Here is a 19,478-nt window from a genome sequence, read left to right on the forward strand (position 1 = left end):
TTTTTAAGGGAATCTGGGTAGTCAAGATTTTTAAGGGAATCTGGGTATTCAAGATTTTTTTCCCAGTTAGTCCGTGGCTTTCTCTGCCTTCACTGTCATGGGCTGCATGAGATGACTGCGTCTCTCTAAGCTCCTGAGGATGTCCCCTGGCTTAGTTGTACTTTAGTTTTACTTAGTTCTTAATTGTTGATTCATCATTTAAGCTTTTTGCATTTTTTTTCAAGTGTGAGTGAATTTTAGCAGTAGCCCCCAAAGTCCCACCAGTCTTCTCTTCTACTGTTCCTCTATAGTTCTCAAGCACCTAATGGATCTTGCAAGGTAATGCATTTGCTTCCACTGGCTCTTCCTGCTACTTACGGTTGTCTTGTTGCTGTGTGCCAGTGCCGTCTGTCTGCTCTCTCACTGGTGTGGTGTTCTCATTGTCAAACAGGCAGATGATCCAGCTCCAGACTCCATTTTAGCATCTTTCCCAGGCTACCCTGGCATTGACTGTCACAGGCTGGTTCCCAGGAGTCAAACAATGAGATGTTTCTAGGGCATCCTCTAGACAGCGTCATCTTTGGGCATGGGGGGATGGAAGCAGGATTGGGCACAGTGAGAAGCTGAGCTGCTGTGCAGTCTCAGCAAAGGCCTCAGCCAATCCCACAGGGTTCTCTGGAGCTGGTGGGTCTTCAGAGTTGTCCTGAGTTGGAACGAGGAGGCTGGACCTTTGTAGTCTTTGATGAGACATTGGATATGGGTTGCCTCTGAAAGGAGGTGTGGGCAGGGGCAAGGTGTGACCTGAGAATGCTGAAGTGGTTCTTGCAGGTGGCAGAGATAGTCATATGTCAGCACGGCCATTGCCTTTGCAGAAGGCAGTCTTCTTAGGGGTACATCTCAGTACCCCCACATTATGGCTCCCAGACACCCAGAACTGACCTTCATCCCAGCTTTCCCATATAGTCACTTATCCACAATTAATTGACTAGTACTGTTAAAATATTTTGTTTTTAAACATAGGAATGTAGAAAAGGAGTAGGGAGTATTATAAAGAATTGGGATTTTTTGCAGTTTTCCAAGACCTACTATGTCCAGTACAGGAGCTGCTGGCTACATATAGCTACTTAAATTTAAATTAATGAACATTTGTTAAAATTAAGAATTCAGTTTCTTAGTGACACTAGCCATATTTCACAAGCCATATTTCAGCAGCCATATGAACAGCATTGCCCCACACTAGGGGATTTCTATGACCATCTACACACACATGTTGCATTCTTAAACATCTTTCACGTTCTTTAAGATCTCCTCTCCTTTCTGAAACATTTGCATGCATACTGTTTCCCTTTACATAGTTTATTAGGAAAACTACTAGATCTTTACGTGAACATGCCAGTATTTTGTATTTTCTATGTGTATTTCAGAAATTCTAATGTCTAATAGATAAAGAGTTTGACATAGAATTGAGCTTCTCTTCTGAAAAGCTAGCTCCATATGTCTGCACTCATTTACCTCGGAAATGAATACTAAGTAGCCAGGAAGTTTTGTAAGCCCCTATGGATCTTGCATAGTCACTAAGTGAAGGAAGGGTATAATTGAAAATTGCACTTACATTTTGTCACATTTGTTTCTCAAGGAGGAAAGCCAAGCATCTGTGACTTCAGCAGATCCAATTTTTCAAGTTCCAATTTCAAAGGCGGTTCAACTTACTACAGATGATGCCATAAAAACCACTCTGCTGGTAGAATTGGACATTTCAGTAAGTTGCAAAATTTATTTCTCAGCGCAGTAATATTGTCAAGATGTGCAGAAAGAGTTGTGTGGTGCTTGGTTATATATGCTGAGTTGTGTGGTGCTTGGTTACATATGCTGAGTTGTGTGGTGCTTGGTTATATATGCTCAGAAGAATGAGAGGTCTCTGACGGGACATCTCGCCATTTTATTCCTGACCCATCATTTTTTTCTCTCTTCTATTTTCACACCTATTTTCTTTCCACTTCAGGGAAGGGCTAGGGAAGAATGGCTGGAGGAGATTCAGCCTGAGAGGAAGATGCTGGCTGACTCAATAAGCCATGAAAGAATAATGGGATCCGAACAGCATTTTATATATAAGAGGCCCAGGAAAGGAAGCTGTCCACTAAGGTCAGCCAGGAAGTTAGAAATAGAGCCTAAGGTCAAGCGAGGTGGCTCTCGCCTACAATCCCAGCACTTTGGGAGGCTGAAGGCTGAAGGCGGTCAGTTGAACCCAGGAGTTCCTGGGTAACATGGCAAGACCTTGTCTCTACAAAAAAATACAATAAGTAGCTGGGCATGGTGGTGTGTACCTGTGGTCCCAGCTACTTGGGAGGCTGAGGTGGGAGGACTGCTTGAGACTATAGTGGGCTGTAATTGTGCCACTACACTCCAGCCTGGGTGACAGAGTGAGACCCTGCCTCAATTTTTTTAAAAAAAGAAAAGAAATAGAACCTAGACAGGCAGGTTAGGGTTAATTCCTCAGAGCAGTGGTTTTGATTTCTTGAGAATCTGGAAAAAATCCCGAAAAATGATTACACTTGTCCCTTAGTATCTTCGAAGGATTTGTCCCAGGACCCCTTTCAGATACCCAGATCTTCAAAGCTCAAGTCCCTTATGTAAAATGTTATAGTATTTGCATATAATCTGTGCACATCCTCCCCTACACGTTAAGTCATCTGTAGATTACTTACAGTATCTAACACAACGTAAGTAGTTGCTATACTGTATTTTTAAGTTTACGTTATTTTTATTGTTATTTTTTATTGTTTTTTCCATCCCAAATATTTTCCATCCAGGTTTGGTTGATTCTGAGGATGGAGAACCTGAGGATATGGAGGGCCAACTGTATATAGGAACATTTACATGCAGTTTTAGTCTGAGATGTGCCTCTATGCACCCCGTCCATGGGCCCCCTTCCTACCCTCCACACCCTGCTGGAATCCATTGACCTTAGGTTAAGAAACTGACTGATAATCCTAAAACAAGTGTTTGAGTACCTCTTCAAAGTCATTTAGCTCAACCCTTTATTTTATGAAAGTCTTGAGAGGTTAAGTGGGTTGTTCTTTCAGAAAAGCAAGGGCACATTAAAGCTGTCTGTGTAGATTTAATCGAACTTCCTAACAGAAAAAAAGAAATACAGTGTGTCAAAACTAGATGGTTTTGCATCCGTAAATATTAATATTATGTACACCAAAATATTTTTTATTCTGGTATTTTACATTTTTGTCATAAAGAGGCAAGGGTCGGTCTGTGCTGAGTCCAGTCTGTCTCTCTTGCTGGCAAGAAATGTGAGCTTGTGTCATTGTGAGAGGCTCCTTCCCAGAGCCCTGGCCTGCATCTGTGTCACTCTGGGGCTTAGAGGCAATGGGCCTAGTAATAGACTTGACTTGGGAAGTGGTGGCTTTTTCAGCCCGTGTTTGCTCACAACCAATATCAAGCCAGATGGTGCGATGTTTTGTACTTAAGGAAATAAAGTACCCTTTCCTGTCCCCTAAAGGAAAAGAGTAAATTAAGGAGAAGAAAATTGAAAACCAATGCATTTGACCATAATTAGTTTCTTTTGGTCATAACGTATGTTTTCATGTGTGTGTGCATGTATGTTTTTGTAAGAGGGATTTTTGTATTTACATGGGTTATTGAAAACACCATAGGACCTTACTTTGTAGAGAACAAGGAAGGTCTGACTTCCATTCTTTAAGTATGATAAAAGGCAAAACACTGGATAACTACCAGATTTCTTTTTAATAGTAACTGCTAATAATGAAAGTATGTTTATTTGGTTAGTTGGGCTTATTTTTTTAAAACAATTGTGTTGTTTTTTTTTTGAAATTCTATTTTCTGAGTTCATACATTAAAATCATAATATTGAAAACTATATTTTTGTTACCCTGGAGCTTAAACTATGTAACACATATAATGTATTTTTTTTTTTTTTTTTCATTTTGGCTCTTCTCTAGAATACAGACTTTTCCTATCAGCCTGGAGATGCCTTCAGCGTGATCTGCCCTAACAGTGATTCTGAGGTACAAAGCCTACTCCAAAGACTGCAGCTTGAAGATAAAAGAGAGCATTGCATCCTTTTGAAAATAAAGGCAGACACAAAGAAGAAAGGTAACAGCCCTGATGCTATGACGTTAGGGTGTTGTGGGCCAGTGGACTGGAGCTGATGGTGAGAATGTGGCTCTAAGGTTCAGGGTCCTGTGTGATGGCCGCACAGATGCCTGGGGCTCAGCTGCATATCAGGGTCCGGGAACACAGGCATACACTGGTATTGCTAGTTTCTTAACTTTCATGTTAATTACACTGAATAAGAAGATAATGGATGTTCTGATTATTGGACATTTGTGGACATGAAAACTGAGTGTAAATGTAGTTTTTGAGAAGCATTGGCCTAGGTTATTTTTAAAAATTCTTTTCCTGTTATGTTTACTTCTCATAGTATGTTTTTGCTTATTTATTATATAAAATAATTGCTTTTTCCATAATTAAGAGAAGTTATTTATTTTTCAAAATATAAATATATTATTTACTTAGAATCTTGAAGTAGTCCTAAATTGATTTTTTGAGAATAATAATGCTAATGGAGTACTGCTGTCTTTTTAGCTTTTTGTTCCTTAATTTTAAATAATTTTCCTTTCTTTTATTTGGCCTATCTTGAATTTACAGTCTTTTTATTTTTTTGTAAGGTGGAGTTTTTTTCACTGTATTCATTTTGGGGAATTTTTTTGGCTGAATAAACATTGCCACAAGTCATATTGCACTTTGATGCGGCTGTAAAGTACTACAGTAATTGTTTTGGGGAGTGTGTAAAACATTTTATTCTTTATCTTCTATGTCATGAACCCCTTTCGCGTCTTTACCTGAAAAGGAGCTGCCTTACCCCAGCATATACCTGCGAGATGTTCTCTCCAGTTCATTTTTACCTGGTGTCTTGAAATCCGAGCAATTCCTAAAAAGGTATTTTTTTCTGTCTTCTTCAGGTAACTATTTTAAAATATGCTTAGCTTTATTTAGGATTGATTAAACAAATCTAGAATCTGCCCTTTGCAGTCTTAAAAAATGTAATCTTGATAGCATGTTCTTAATATTAGTTCCCAAAGGTGTGTGCTATCATCGTAACTATCACAGACAGATCTTTTTATGTTGTATTTGTATTTAAATTTTTGTTTTCTATTGAAATGAGGGCTTAAATAGGGCTTTTTCTTAGTCTAAATAGGGCTTTTTCATAGTCTAAATAGGGCTTTTTCTTCGTCTTACTTTTACTAGTTATTAACTATGTAGCACATTCCACAGTGATGGAGGTGACTGCAGTTGACCTTGTGTTACCCAGCTACACATTGCTGCTGCTTCTTTAATTGGTGACAGAAAGCTAATGAGAGCTTAGGATTCCCCCCAACCACCACTTGCCACTTCCTACAGTTACTAAGATCTCCTTTGTGTAATACTACATAATTATTTATTGCTGTAACAGAATGCTTCAGGAAAAATGGAAGGGTTTTGGTAGGTAATAATCAATTTTTAGATGAACTTGGAGGTAGAACAATCCACTAGGTGTCAGTATTGTACCAAGAACTGTTTTTTTTTTTTTTTAAACTACTTGTAACTGATTTCTTCTAACCAGTTCCCGGAAGTGGCCATTAATGGATAAAATTTTTCACATGTGCCTTGCCACACTTGTATTGTCAGTGAGCATAAAGAGTGTTGTAATTAGGCCACCATCTCCCCGATGTGGTTTTTGTGTCATTTTATTAATGTGTTTATTGCATTTCTAGTCTTGGGTGAGTAAACTGCTTTAGAGAGAGGCTCAGCTCTCTCTAAATATATATTTGATATATATATATATGTGTGTGTGTATATATATTCCATCTTCCTTTCCTGGTAATCAACTCGAGATGTAATTTGAGTAAATTTAGAATTAATTTACTGTAATGAAAGCCTACCGATTAAGTCACAATTTTGGTTCCGCTCTACCGCTTTTAAAATTTGTGTAAAGTGTGTGTGTATGTATGTATGTGTATATATATATATGTTTGTGTGTGTATATGTGTGTGTATGTGTGTGTGTATATATATATATATATATATATCTGGGTTTTTTTCAAAAATGGTATGCTCATTGGAAAAATTCTGGATACAGAAATAAATAACCCAGGAAACCAAAGTATTTTATAAACAAACCCTCAGAGTTAACACTTGAATTTTGTTTTCCTGAGGAAAATATGGGCTTCCATATTATATGTGCTGTTCTATAACTTGCCTTTTTAACTTAAATCAAGAATCTGTATATTTCAGGATGGAAAGAGTTTTAATGGATACTATGGATACACCATTATTTCTTGATGTAATTATGGGCAATTGAGTCATGTTTGCTTTTTCACTATTAAAAAAGAAAGCTAGGCAAACTTTCTTGTACTGTATTAATTTTTGAACACTTACTTGAAGTATATTTGTAAAACAAATTCTTTGGAGTAGAATTGCTATTTTTAAAATATTCACATTTTAAATTGTAGTGATGTTTGTCAGGTTTGTCAGCTTGTTCTCCAAAAACAGTGCAGTATTTCCTGTTGTAGTACCGTAAAGTTTTTCTAGTTCTAAAGTGAAAAAAGTATGTTAAAGGATTTAAAATTGTCACTGTTTTAGCTTTTAATTTAGGAGATTGTATTGGCTTTAGAATTTACAAACTGTTATTGGTAGATTTTTTATTATCTTGCCAAAAGTCTATGCAGAGATTTTGGGCATCCATTCAGCAGTGTTTCCAGAGTCTTTGTTTTTGTTCAGCACTGAGTTTGGCACTTGGAGGAACACATGTAATTTGTTAGTGTCCGGGTATTTTAGACAGATTTTTCAGCCAAACCTTTGGAAACCTGTGACTCCTTTGGGAATGGTGATTTTGTCCTCCCTGTTAAGGAAGTCCAGGACACAATCATCTTGAGCCATGGAATTTAAAGTAGCAGTACCCATTAGCATTTCACATAACATTTGATGCAGATAATTACTGAAGTGCTTTGTTCCTAAAGAGCCCTTGAGAAATAAGCTATGTATGCATGTAATTAATAGCTTGTAATTGCAGTGAAATAAAAAATTCTTATTAGCAAGTTTGATGTGTTGTTCAGGAGTTTAGACTTTGAGAATTGAGATTCAGAATTTTATTAGTTTTATTTATTTATTTATATTGTGGAATTTTTCTAATAGGTCAACGTTAAAGCAAATGGTAAATTCCCTCCTCCTGACAATAACTCCTAGAGGCTTTCTCATTTTTTCTTGGGTGATCGGGTGCATCCCCAGGCAGACACTTAACTGAATATTCTAATAGCTCTACCCACAAATTGTGTCATAATTTAAGGCGGGCTCCTTTTTGTAGGCATTTTTGCGAGCCCTTGTGGACTATACCAGTGACAGTGCTGAAAAGCGCAGGCTACAGGAGCTGTGCAGTAAACAAGGGGCAGCCGATTATAGCCGCTTTGTACGAGATGCCTGTGCCTGCTTGTTGGATCTCCTCCTCGCTTTCCCTTCTTGCCAGCCACCGCTCAGTCTCCTGCTCGGTGAGTAATCGCTTTCACAAGCACCGTGGTGGCTGTTCGTGCGCAGATAGGCGGGCCACCTTTCTGTAGTAAAGAAAATTTGCTGTTATTGTCTTACCCTTTGTATTCTATGCATAAAGAATACATCTAAATGAATGTTGGTGATTGGTAAGTAAACATCTTATATCTTGTCTTCAGGGTGCTGTGACATCTGTGTGCCCTTCCAGAAGTCGCAGAACTCCCCTTCGAAACTTTTGGTTTTCTTTTTTTCCCTCCCAGCAGTGTTGCTATCATTTTCTCTCTTAATAGAGTCAGTTATTCTCTTTTTTTGGCTCAGAATTGAGCATCTTTTCTAATTTAACTGTTTTTTCAGAAAGGTTGTTTAGCTAAATGTCTAAAAGTGAGCTTTCTGTAAAATTTTCTTTTTCAAAGCTAATGAACATCATATTTAATTGATAGAGGCTGATGCAGTCTGTGCTGTGTGCAGAATGCAGAAATGCCCCCATCTGAGCAAGTCCAAATTGAGGGTCCTTCAAGAGCAAAAGGGGACTGTGTCATACCAGTGCAAGTCGACATACTCATGGTACTGCCAGGCAGAGAACTATCCCATTTCATATGAAAGGTAACCCATTTTTTTGCCCAGAATGACTCTTCTAGTCCTCATAGTCTGACAGAAGAGACCTCAGCATTGTCCCTGAGCAGTTGATGTCCCAGGACCTCTCTGTGGCTCTCAGGAAGGGATTGAAAATGCTTGCTAGGGGTGAAGACTAAGCGCTTTATAGGACTTCAAAGCCTTTATTACTTTCTTGTGCTTGTAATTTTGTCATCTCCTTTCCCGTAGTGGTAAGTAGTCATGCCTTTAACATTTGCATTTTTCTTTGGTGACACCAAAATGTGTATTGTCCTTTTTACTCTTAGGCCAGCAAGATCCTTTTCGATGCCCAGTACAATTAAAGGCACCCTCCTTTGCAAGTCAGGGCCTGATTTCTCCTCCTTTTTCTTAGTGTTCTTTCCGCTTAGGACCTCCCCAAAATGGTAAGACCGTGTTGCCAAATGAGGCTGCTCTTCTCACCATCCTGTCCTCAGGCTGGCCCTCTCACCCTCTCCAGTGAAGTCTTCGAGAACCATCAGCAGAATTAGGATGACAGAACACGGGGGGGGAGTTCTAAGTAGTATTAGAAAGTTCTCTTATCATATACTAATTTATTTCAGTTCTTTTCGTAGATTTTTTGTTACCTTTTAGAATGTTTGTAACAATACCGCATATTATGTAGTTATATAAAAAAATTAAAGTCATTGGGACTTATAAAAAATTACATTATTTTCTAATTTCCTTAAGAAAAAATAAAATATCTAAAGCTTAATATTAAGTTGAACACCCTACTAAACCTTATTTTGATGTTTAAAACTCTAAGCCATTAAACATAGACCTTTTCAAATTTTCTATTAAGTAACTGCTAAAAATAAAACATACCAAAACATAAAACATTTCAAAGTTTATTAATGGAAGTTCAATATTCAAATACAGATTATTTCTGCTTTTGAAAGAATACCTATGTATTTTGAAATCACTGAATTTTTTTGGTAATTTTTTAAAAACCAAACACTTTAATTATTTTAAATGTAAGGTGGAAAATATTTCAAGCCTAAGTATTTTCAGTAATTCTTGAAAGAGGAGCCTTTAATCTTTTTGGGATCATGACTTTATTTTAAATCTGAAAACTGGACACCTCCCTGCAGAAAACTGCACATACCTAGTAAGGGTTTGTTGAGCTCCTCACCTCTGAAGCCAACTCATGGACCCATTCCTAGGAGCCTTTGCTTTCAAAATTAGCATTTGGGTAGAAATACTGATTTAAGAGTAAGAAAATGAATCTTACCTGGTTTTTAACTTTAGGAGCTGAAAGAAAAAATAGTAATATTTTACTTGAACACAAAGAATTTATACATGCTCTTAACTATGATTTAAAACTAGAACATGATTTATTTTGAGTATTCTAAATAAGGCATGGATTTTTTTTTTTTAAGGTAAGGTTGTTTTCAGTAGTAGTGAATTAATAATTGCTTGTTTTTATTTGTTTCTAGAACATCTTCCTAAACTCCAACCCAGACCATATTCGTGTGCAAGGTACTAATATTTATTCACATAATATATAGCATCATTTCTCCAAAATCTTAGGACACTCAGGCTTCCAAATCCTTAGAGTTTACTAATTTATTCAGCGAAAACTTACCTGATTTATGGAAGACTACCAGGCATAACAAAGCAGAAGAATCACAGAGCTCCTGTCCTCTGGGACTTCATAGAATTTTAACATCTTGGGTGGCTTCCCACGGCCCAGCACCATGTTTCCCCAGGAGTCTCAGGCTCCTCCACGTGCTTCCTGTGTTGGTGTGCCCAGCCACCTTCACTGAGTGGCAGCGGAAGGCAGGGGAGACAGAAAAGTTCCACTATAAAACATTTGATGAGTCCGGACGCGGTGGCTCACACCTCTAATCCCAGCACTTTGGGAGGCCGAGGCGGGCGGATCACAGGGTCAGGAGATCAAGACCATCCTGGCTAACACTGTGAAACCCCGTCTCTACTAAAAATACAAAAACAAAATTAGCCGGGCATGGTGGCGGGCGCCTGTAGTCCCAGCTACTTGGGAGGCTGAGGCGGGAGAGTGGCGTGAACCCAGGAGGCGGAACTTGCAGTGAGAGCCAAGATCATGCCACTGCACTGGAGCCTGGGCAACAGAGTGAGACCCCGTCTCAAAAAAATCAAATAAAGCATTTGATGAGCACTGGCTTATAGGATTCTCCCTCTGGCCTTCGTTCCATTGCACAGCCTCTACCGTTTTCCCATCTGGCTCTCTGTTTTGCCTTTCAGTAATAATAATACAAGAAGGTGCACGATTTTGGTTAAAAAAGGAATTAAGAATGAACTCAAGTTCTTTCGCATTATTTACCTTGTAATGTGAAAAGAAATCTGCTTTTGTAGGGATGTCTTTTAAAGATGTTTTTACTTTGAATTTTTAGTTTTCTCTTTTCTGAGTGTATATACTTCAGTCCCTTTCAAGTTTTGTGATCTTACCAGTAGATAATTTATGGATATTTATTAGAATTTATCCCCATTTCTTCACATGGTAAAACATCTTTATAGTAAATATTGAGTGAATGAATCCTTTACATGAAGATCCTTAGGGCATATTAGCTTTTATAAATCTCATCTAGTCCTAGTGCATGCAAATAAAATTGGAAACTTTCTTGAATAACACAAAATGCAGGGTGTGAGAGTGTGAAGGTTGGGGGCAGTTTTTAATTACATGATAATAGCTTTCCTTTATGAGGATTTGGAAGGTAGATTAGAGCCTTTAAGGAAATATTTCTAAACTGAATAGAAAAAGGATTGGTTTGACCCATATGTGTAGTAGTACTGATACCGAGTTCAAAACTTGTCTGTGTATCTTTGCAGCTCAAGTTTATTTCACCCAGGGAAGCTCCATTTTGTCTTCAGCGTTGTGGAATTTCTGTCTACTGCCACAACAGAGGTTCTGCGGAAGGGAGTGTGTACAGGCTGGCTGGCCTTGTTGGTTGCTTCATTTCTTCAGCCAAACACATATGCATCCTGTGAAGACAGCAGGAAAGCCCTGACTTCTAAGGTAAGAAATAAGTACCTTAACCTCAGCATTGTTAACTCATACTCTTTGCTTGATTAGAAAAAAACAATGTTGTCTTGCCCACATCATTCATGACTATCATAAGAAAATTTATGCTGTTCTTGAATTTTAAAATCTCTATTGCAAGAGCAGAAAACTGTTTACTTCCATGTACTCTTTAACTAGTGTGTGTATTTTCTGAATGTGTAAAGCATGAATTTTATATAGTACGGTCTTTGCTTATCCTATTCATGGAAAAGAAGACCTTTTATGTTAATATTCTTGGTACATTGGCCTGGGGAGGGGTGGAGAAGAGTCTAGGAAGTATTTAAGGGGGGTGATGAGAGACATCTCATTTTATGTTTAAGATGTATACTGCCCCTCAAATAAGTACTTTTACATTGGGAGTCTGAGGGCAACTAAAGATTAATTTTATATTGTCCAATTTTGGCTAGTAGGATTCCTGCATCCCTGTTTCTCTCCTTTTGTTATCTGTTTTGTCTGACATCTGAATTTGTGCCATTATTGAGAAGACATATGGCAAAATACTTTTACAACACCTAGGAGTAAAAGGTTATGTGATTTTCTCAACAGATTGTGGATACTTTACACCTGGACTTAGTGACATCTTTTTATGTTTTGATATGGCACTCAGCAGAATTTCGAGACCAAACGTGTGTAGGGAACAATTTAAAGTTGTCCACAAGAATGGTTGAAATAAAGCAACATTTCAGGCTTTATCATGAAGTCCTCTTTCTTCATGGTAATGAAGAGATCAGTGATTCACTTGGAGTGTTGTCTTAGGATAAGTTTGGTTTCTTTAAGTTATTAGAGTTGAGAGGTTCATATACCTCAATAGGAGGAATTAGGACTTCCTGGGATATACTTGAGAGGATAAGGGATGATTGCTGCTTGAAATTGCCCTTTAACTTGGTATTTTTCCAATCTGCTGGAACAGAGAGATGCTTTACTGTGTTCACTATACATCGTATATTCATTATACCTCAAAATATTAGGGACCTTTTAGGAACTTTCTTTTTTGGGAAGAAATATTATAGTACTGATACACAAGTATATGTCACTTGGTGATTGTATAAAGATAGCAGATGATCTCCAGAACATTAAAAACAATGTGTGTCCATCATGTATCGTAAACACTAAGCATGGGTGCCTTTCACCTACTCCTCCTTTCCTCCCTCCCTCTCTTCCTCCTTCTTTCCTCATTTTAACAGATTTTATTGACTATCCAATCTATATGCAGTAGAGGTACAGATATGAAGGTTATAATTTAAAACTATCTGAAATTCCCTGTGTTGTGTTTTATTACAAATTATACAGAATGTTGACTTTTGCAAGACCTATCACATGTCCTGCCCTACTATGGCAGATAGTACAGTTGTTCACAGATTAACCCTGCCACTGATGTTCAGCCTGGCTGTGTGAACAGAAGGACATCTACCACATTGAAGCAGGCGCACTAAGCCTGTGGGCGTGGCGTAGCTCGGCTCTCTTCTTCTTCCCATCTGCCATGATACTCTCTCCACATAGACGCCCATGTGAAGCAGCACCACAGCCTTCGAGGAAGAGAGCCCCGAACACACAAAGTGTGCTGTTGTCACAGGATCTTTGTACATGTGTTTTCTTTTCTGCCAGGAACATGCTCTGGCATGGCTAACTCACTTGATTCAGATCGTGGTCAAAGGTCTCATTGTAGATGTGGGCCTTCTTTGACATTGGTGTTTGAATTAGCAGCTCACTGCCACACCCATCATTTCCTTACCCTGTGTAATTTTGCTTCCTAAGACATTGGGAAGTCATTACCCATCATTCTGTGGATGTATGTGATAATGTGTATGTTTATTTTCTTTTCCTTCCACTAGAATGTAAGTTCCATAAAGACAGGGGTGTTGTTTTGTTCATTTCTGTATCCCTAATGCCTGTCATAGTGAATACTTTCAGTAAATCTGTTAAATGAATGAAGCAAATAAGGCTAATGTAATGTTAACTAGTTTCATTCCCAAGTAAGAGCAGTAATGAGACACAGCTTTGCCATTCCTTCATTTAAAAGGTGTGGTGTTGAGGCTCGTCATTACTTCCCACAGTTGTCCTTGAGTTAAAAGTTAAAATATATACAGTTACACCACCATGCAAGGTGGAGGGGAATCCTGTCATTCTTAAACCTCGGTATCATTCAGTATGACTTTTGCATATGACAGTGAAACTGGAAGTGAAACATACTCAGATTGATTCAGAAATATCTTTTGAAATTTTAACAAAAAGGTTTTGATAATTATATGATTTGTTTAGTTATAACAAAAATAATTCTGGGTAATATTGGACCCAGAATAGCAAATACAGCACCATTATCTAGAATATTTGGAGCAGCCCCTTAATTTCTTTTTAAGGTGCCTGACTTTTATTTAAAATTTTTCAACCTCATCGTGATGCTAATCTTTATTGTTTTCATATTTAGGGTACATTTCTCCATAATATGTACTATTGTCTGCCCACCAGAAAGTAGATCTTATCTATGGGCCAAGAAATATGATTTGATTATTTATTTAGAGTTCTACCTCAAAGACACCATGCCTGTCATTTTTTTAAAACATTTTGTATTTGAATAGAAAAGAAAAATTTGCAGGACAAACTTCTTTCTGTAGTGACAAATGTGCTCATGGTTTCAGTAAAATCTAATGCTGCTATTTAGTGATGTTTCTTTGATGGGAATTTTCCCTTTCTGATTTGTTTAGCAAAGATCATCTTGGTTATATACTCTTGCCTAGGTTTTCTTTCATACTTACCACATTTGGTTTAATATTTCAGATATCCATCTCTCCTCGAACAGCCAATTCTTTCCACTTACCAAATGACTCCTCAATCCCCATCATAATGGTGGGTCCAGGAACTGGCATAGCACCGTTTATTGGGTTCCTACAACATAGGTATGTTCTCCTTTTGGCCAATGGGAAAATGTATTCCTGAGTAACCGTTTTTGTTTCTTCAGTCATTTTTAGAATAATTGGACTTTGATTATAAAATTTTTATTTAAAAAATTATTATTCAATGTGTGATAACATAATTTGTCACCATGGGAAAAGTAAACACACGATGTTGTAGAGATTTTGCTTTGTACTAGAACTTCCTTTTTTGCTGTGGCACTTTTAGTTTTTCTTTTCTCAGCTACACTGTGGTTTGTAGCATATGTGGTTGGGGACAAATATTGGGCATACCTTCGTACTGTGATGATATACAGCTGTTGTATCTGTCCCTTAATTGGATAAAATTGGTAGTGACAGAGATCCAATTTTAGTAAAAGTTTCAACATTAAACTCAAATATCAGTATTTTTCAACAGAATATTAATAAGTTTAACTTTATATCAGAAGTATTTGATATGAAATAAGTAAGATAAAATTGTACTTCTGTTTATATTTGTGAAGTAATGAGCAAGTCTTAGGTACTGTTCCTCAGATAGTAGAGTCCTGTCCTTCGGACAGTTATTTTGTTTTAATTTTTCCTTAAGGAAGCAAAAGCATAATCACAGATGTCTCTGTCTCGTCAGTGTGTTCATCATTTCATAGACACTTTACACATTCTGCCTTTCACAGCCCTGTGCCACTTTTCCATAGTAAAAGTTCATTTATTCATAAAACTGCTATTAATGTTATTGAATGTAGAACTCTGTCTAGATCTCACAGTGTGATACTTTGAATTGTCCTCATTTTGTGTATGTCGTATGTAGCTGCCTCTCCACATACTTCCCTAGCGTGGCGTCTGCTGGAGTGGCCATGACAGCCTGTGGAGAGTAAAATGCTAATTAAATGACTGAATATCCAACTGCAGAGATGGATTTTACAAATCTATCTGAGTTTGTTGGTGGTAGTTCCTAATGAAAGAAATTGGTTTTACATACTCTTTATATCACACACCTAAACTTTTTTTTTTTTTTTTTCCACTTAGAGAGAAACTCCAAGAACAACATCCAGATGGAAATTTTGGAGCAATGTGGTTGTTTTTTGGCTGCAGGCATAAGGATAGGGATTATCTATTCAGGTATTGTACAATTCCAGTATTGTACTCCACCACTGAGTGTACAATTCTAATTCTCAGACTTTTCAGCTTGACAACCTTTTAGTGATCCATTATATATTATATTTCAGAAAAGAGCTCAGACGTTTCCTTAAGCAAGGGACCTTAACTCATCTAAAGGTTTCCTTCTCAAGAGATGCTCCTATTGGGGAGGAGGAAGCCCCAGCAAAATATGTGCAAGACAACATCCAGCTTCATGGCCAGCAGGTGGCGAGAATCCTCCTCCAGGAGAACGGCCATATTTATGTGTGTGGGTGAGTCGTTATCGTGCCTAAGTAGGGTAGGAGAGGGCCATCGGTGATGTCTGTGGAAGAAACAAAGGACTGAGAAGCCAGTAATCTAGATATGTAGGGATAAGACATTTGATTCTTAAGTACAGGAATGGAAATAACAGTTCCGAAATGATTTTGACATATTTAATAGCCCAGAAGTTGTTATTATCAGGGAAATAGTGGTGAAAGTTAATGCTTGCATTGTACATTCTTGGTACCATTTACATACCTGTTTTCAGCCTTTGAAAATTACACTGATGTTACTACATTAATCATGTGACTTGAAATCTCCAGATTGATTTTGTTGTATATAAGAATAGGTGATTTGTGCTGTTGTGAACTGTTAATAAGAAAGAAAAAGTATTTTTGATCCTGAGAATGTGGATACTAGGATTCTTTTTCTTCTAAGCATAGTTCATGGTGATAAAGTTGACATAAACCCAGAAACATTCTGTGTTACTAAATTTGATCTACTTTCTGAGGCAAGATCTGTTACAGAAACCCGTAATTGCCATGGAAAAATTGTTTAACACTTACTTGCTTATTTTGATGAGACTCAAAAAATTTCTGCTAGTTAAAAAGGAGTTTTGAAGTAAGAAATTCACTTTTTCATCCAAACACATTGCTAGGATTTAACACATTCTCTAAGTCAGGTTCTTTTTTTTTCAACTGTAATGCAGAAGACAAAATACTGGCATCGTGACCCAGAACATATGTATAAAGATAATTGAAACAAGTTTCATGAAACAAAGCAACATTTTCTGTTTAGTTTTTATAACACATTCCGATCATTTCTCTTCCATTTTATTTAGTTTGCTTTAAAAGCTAGCTTTGGCTACTAAGTTGATTTCATGTCCTTTCAATAGATTTTGACTCCTAATTGAAAAACATTGCTTTAGGTCGATAAAGGGCAGAAATTCTAGACATTGTTTTGGTTTACATTTTCCTTCGCTTTTAATGAAGTATTTAATCTGCATTTTGTTTGGTGAGGACAGTGTCATCGGTGGCCAAATACAGGCTGGAGTTTTAGAGATGCACCTCTCAATAGTAGAGGCAGAGTTCATTGTACAGATCACAGATAACTGGTCATTGAGAACTTAGAGAATATCTTAAATATCCAGACTCTTAAAACATTATTCCAGAAATAGCTCCTCCCAATTCGCTGGTGCTTTACTTGTCACATTCGTGAAATGCACTTGGAAGCGTTAATAGCAGTGGTCAGAGGGCTCAGAAAGAAACCCTAGGGCACTTGAACATTGATGGTCCGTCAGGGAAGCAGGAACAAAGTAGACAGAAGGAACAGCCACTGAAGAAGCAAAATTGTCCCAAAGCCAAGAGGGCACTGTCTCAGGGAGGGAGCCCGTACTGCTGATGACTCAAGTGAGAAGACAGCAGAGCACAGGATCGTGAGGTATAAGTTCCCTGAGAATAGTGGAGGGGAGAGCCTCTTGAGACAGGTGAGACAGACACCTCTCAAAAAATTTCACTGTGAGGGGCCAGGACATGTTCAGTTCCTAACATAGTAGAATCTTGTCTGACACTTTACTTCATTCAGCAAACACCTGATGCTGGCTAAGTGCTTGGGCATATTCAGATGTCGATAGGTACAAGGATATATTAGTTTTTCTGTTGAGGAATACCTGAGACTAAAGAAAAGAGATTTAATGGGCTCATGGTTTAGGCTGTACAGGAAACATGGTGCCAGCACCTGCTTCTGGTAAAGACCCCAGGAAGCTTCCACTCTGACAGAAGGCAAAGGGGGAGCAGGCATCTCACATGGCAAGAGAGGGAGCAAGAGGTAGGGGGAGGTACCACACCCAAATAGCCAGATCTCTCAGGAACTCAGAGGGAGAACTCACTCATTACAGCGAGCATAGCATCAAGCCATTCATGAGGGATCTGCCCCCGTGACCCAGATGTCTCCCACCAAGCCCCACTTCTAACACTGGGAATCACATTTTAACATAAAGATTTGGAGAGGGCACACATCCAAACTGTGTCAGAGGGTAAGTGAGTTACACTTCCTACCCTCAAACAACTTACTCCCTGGTGAGAAAGCTACATATAAACAGATGTTTCTAACGTCGGAAGTGTTCCAGAGAGGACTGCAAGAGCATCCAGGAGGGGTACCTCCCCTTTCTTGTAAATTGAAGAGTTAAGATGTAGAAGTAATTCAAAAGGATCTGTCGCATACTAAGTCCTCAATAAAGGTGTCTGTTACTAACTGTATGTATGTAAAAACCTAGAAGTGTGCGAGAGATCTAGTTCCCTTCAGGAGTACGAGTCTACTGTGTGCTTTGAGAGTGGAAGGCAGGGAATGAGGGGCGAGCCAGCAGTTGGGCTGGAGTCAGGCGGGACCTCAGATGCTTCTCTGACACCTGGGAAATCCTTGGCCTACTGTCGGGACCTGGAGCCTGTGGAGGATTGGGAGCTGTAGAACCATGTGGTCAGCTCTGCCTCCTAGAACAGTCACCGTAGGCGAAGGCCTGGCCTGGGCATGAGTGAGGCTGGGAGATCTGTGTGAGATGTTCCGAGAAGAGGGAGGGAAGAACTATGGTGGTACAGTCAAAGGGAATTAGACTTGTGAATTAAGGAGGATTTAGTAAAAATGCCTGTTTGTAAACAGTCATCTTATTATTTTCTTTTCTAGAGATGCTAAGAATATGGCCAAGGATGTACATGATGCCCTTGTGGAAATAATAAGCAAAGAGTTTGGAGTTGAAAAACTAGAAGCAATGAAAACCCTGGCCACTTTAAAAGAAGAAAAACGCTATCTTCAGGATATTTGGTCATAAAACCAGAAATTAAAGAAAGAGAATTAACCTTTTTTGACTGAAAGTACTAAAAGTCAGCTTTACTAGTGGCGAGACTTTAAATTTTCTGAAGAAAATTTTCTTTTAACATTTCTTGAAGGAGACGGAGTGGGGATTGGATCATTTAACAATATAACAAAACTCCCTGATTTGATTTTACATATCTTCCATCTGCGCCCTTCCTGTGCCTGTGACTCACCCCAAACTGCCCTGTTGCCTTGAGCTCTTCTGAGCTGAGGCAGCCTTCAGTCCCCATCAGCGCCTCCTTTACTTCCCAGAGAACTTCACAGAGACTCTGTCCTTCCATGCAAAGGCTTCCTGAAATAGGGAGACTGACTGAGTAGCTCATTCTTGTGATTTACAGTGCCAACATTTAAAAAAATATGAAAATGATTTATTTTTATATGATGTGTACCCATAAAGAATACTTATATTAATGTACTTAAATTACACATGTAGAGCATATCTGTTATATGTTTATATAACCATCAAATGGTTGTTACTAAAGCTATATTTCTGATAAAAAATATTTTAGGATAATCGCCTACAGAAGGATTTATTTTTATGATGCTGGAAATATGAAATGTATTTTAAAATTTCACTCTGGCATATGATTTATCTATCACCATTACTTTTTTTTAAGTCACAATTTCAGAATTTGGGGACATCTGCATTCAATTTATAGGTACCAGTACGTACATATTTTAGTAAAAAGATACAACCTTTTTCTTCTCTTTTCACTCCTTTTATTTCTGCTGCTTGGCACATTTTTTAGTTTTCCCACATTATTTATCTCCATGATACCACTCAAGCTGTGTCCTGGACCTAACATACTGACTTTAGTTAGTATCCTTGGATTTTTAGATTCCCAGTGTCTAATTCCCTGTTATAATTTGCCCAAACAAAACAAAATGTTAACTTTTCTCCACTGTTCTAATATATATATTGTATTTTTATTTGATAGCTTGGGATTTAAAACATCTCTGTTGAAGGCTTTTGATCCTTTTCAGAAATAAGGATCTGAAAGAAATGGCATAATCTTAAAACTTGGTAAGTTTTTGGTTGTGTAATCTCTTCATTATAATATATTTTATAATAGAAACCAATCTAAAAATATGGGATAGGAAAATATACTAAGCAAGTACTACGTA

The 19,478-nt window shown here is 38.0% G+C and overlaps 1 protein-coding gene across 10 annotated transcripts in view; it reads left to right on the forward strand.

Moving 5' to 3' along the window:
- MTRR (5-methyltetrahydrofolate-homocysteine methyltransferase reductase) overlaps nucleotides 1–19,478 on the forward strand; it is a 69,970-nt gene that overhangs the window by 28,566 nt on the left and 21,926 nt on the right. For 9 of the 10 annotated variants that reach the window (XR_009210672.1, XR_009210673.1, XR_009210671.1 and 6 more), the window contains 11 exons: nucleotides 1,616–1,738; nucleotides 3,951–4,104; nucleotides 4,862–4,950; nucleotides 7,354–7,534; nucleotides 9,599–9,641; nucleotides 10,971–11,157; nucleotides 13,978–14,096; nucleotides 15,114–15,206; nucleotides 15,314–15,496; nucleotides 18,165–18,302; nucleotides 19,292–19,377. Coding sequence is in view for 2 of the 10 variants with exons in the window: in XM_058430335.1 (XP_058286318.1) it covers nucleotides 1,616–1,738; nucleotides 3,951–4,104; nucleotides 4,862–4,950; nucleotides 7,354–7,534; nucleotides 9,599–9,641; nucleotides 10,971–11,157; nucleotides 13,978–14,096; nucleotides 15,114–15,206; nucleotides 15,314–15,496; nucleotides 18,165–18,302; nucleotides 19,292–19,343 (1,362 nt within the window). In the remaining 8 variants the exon portion in view is untranslated. Of the gene's footprint in view, nucleotides 1–1,615; nucleotides 1,739–3,950; nucleotides 4,105–4,861; nucleotides 4,951–7,353; nucleotides 7,535–9,598; nucleotides 9,642–10,970; nucleotides 11,158–13,977; nucleotides 14,097–15,113; nucleotides 15,207–15,313; nucleotides 15,497–18,164; nucleotides 18,482–19,291; nucleotides 19,378–19,478 lie in introns of those variants that run through there. The other variant, XM_032135927.2, reaches the window with a different exon arrangement.

Source organism: Hylobates moloch, unplaced genomic scaffold (assembly GCF_009828535.3).
Source record: "Hylobates moloch isolate HMO894 unplaced genomic scaffold, HMol_V3 SCAFFOLD_17, whole genome shotgun sequence".
Taxonomy (NCBI): Eukaryota; Metazoa; Chordata; class Mammalia; order Primates; family Hylobatidae; genus Hylobates; species Hylobates moloch.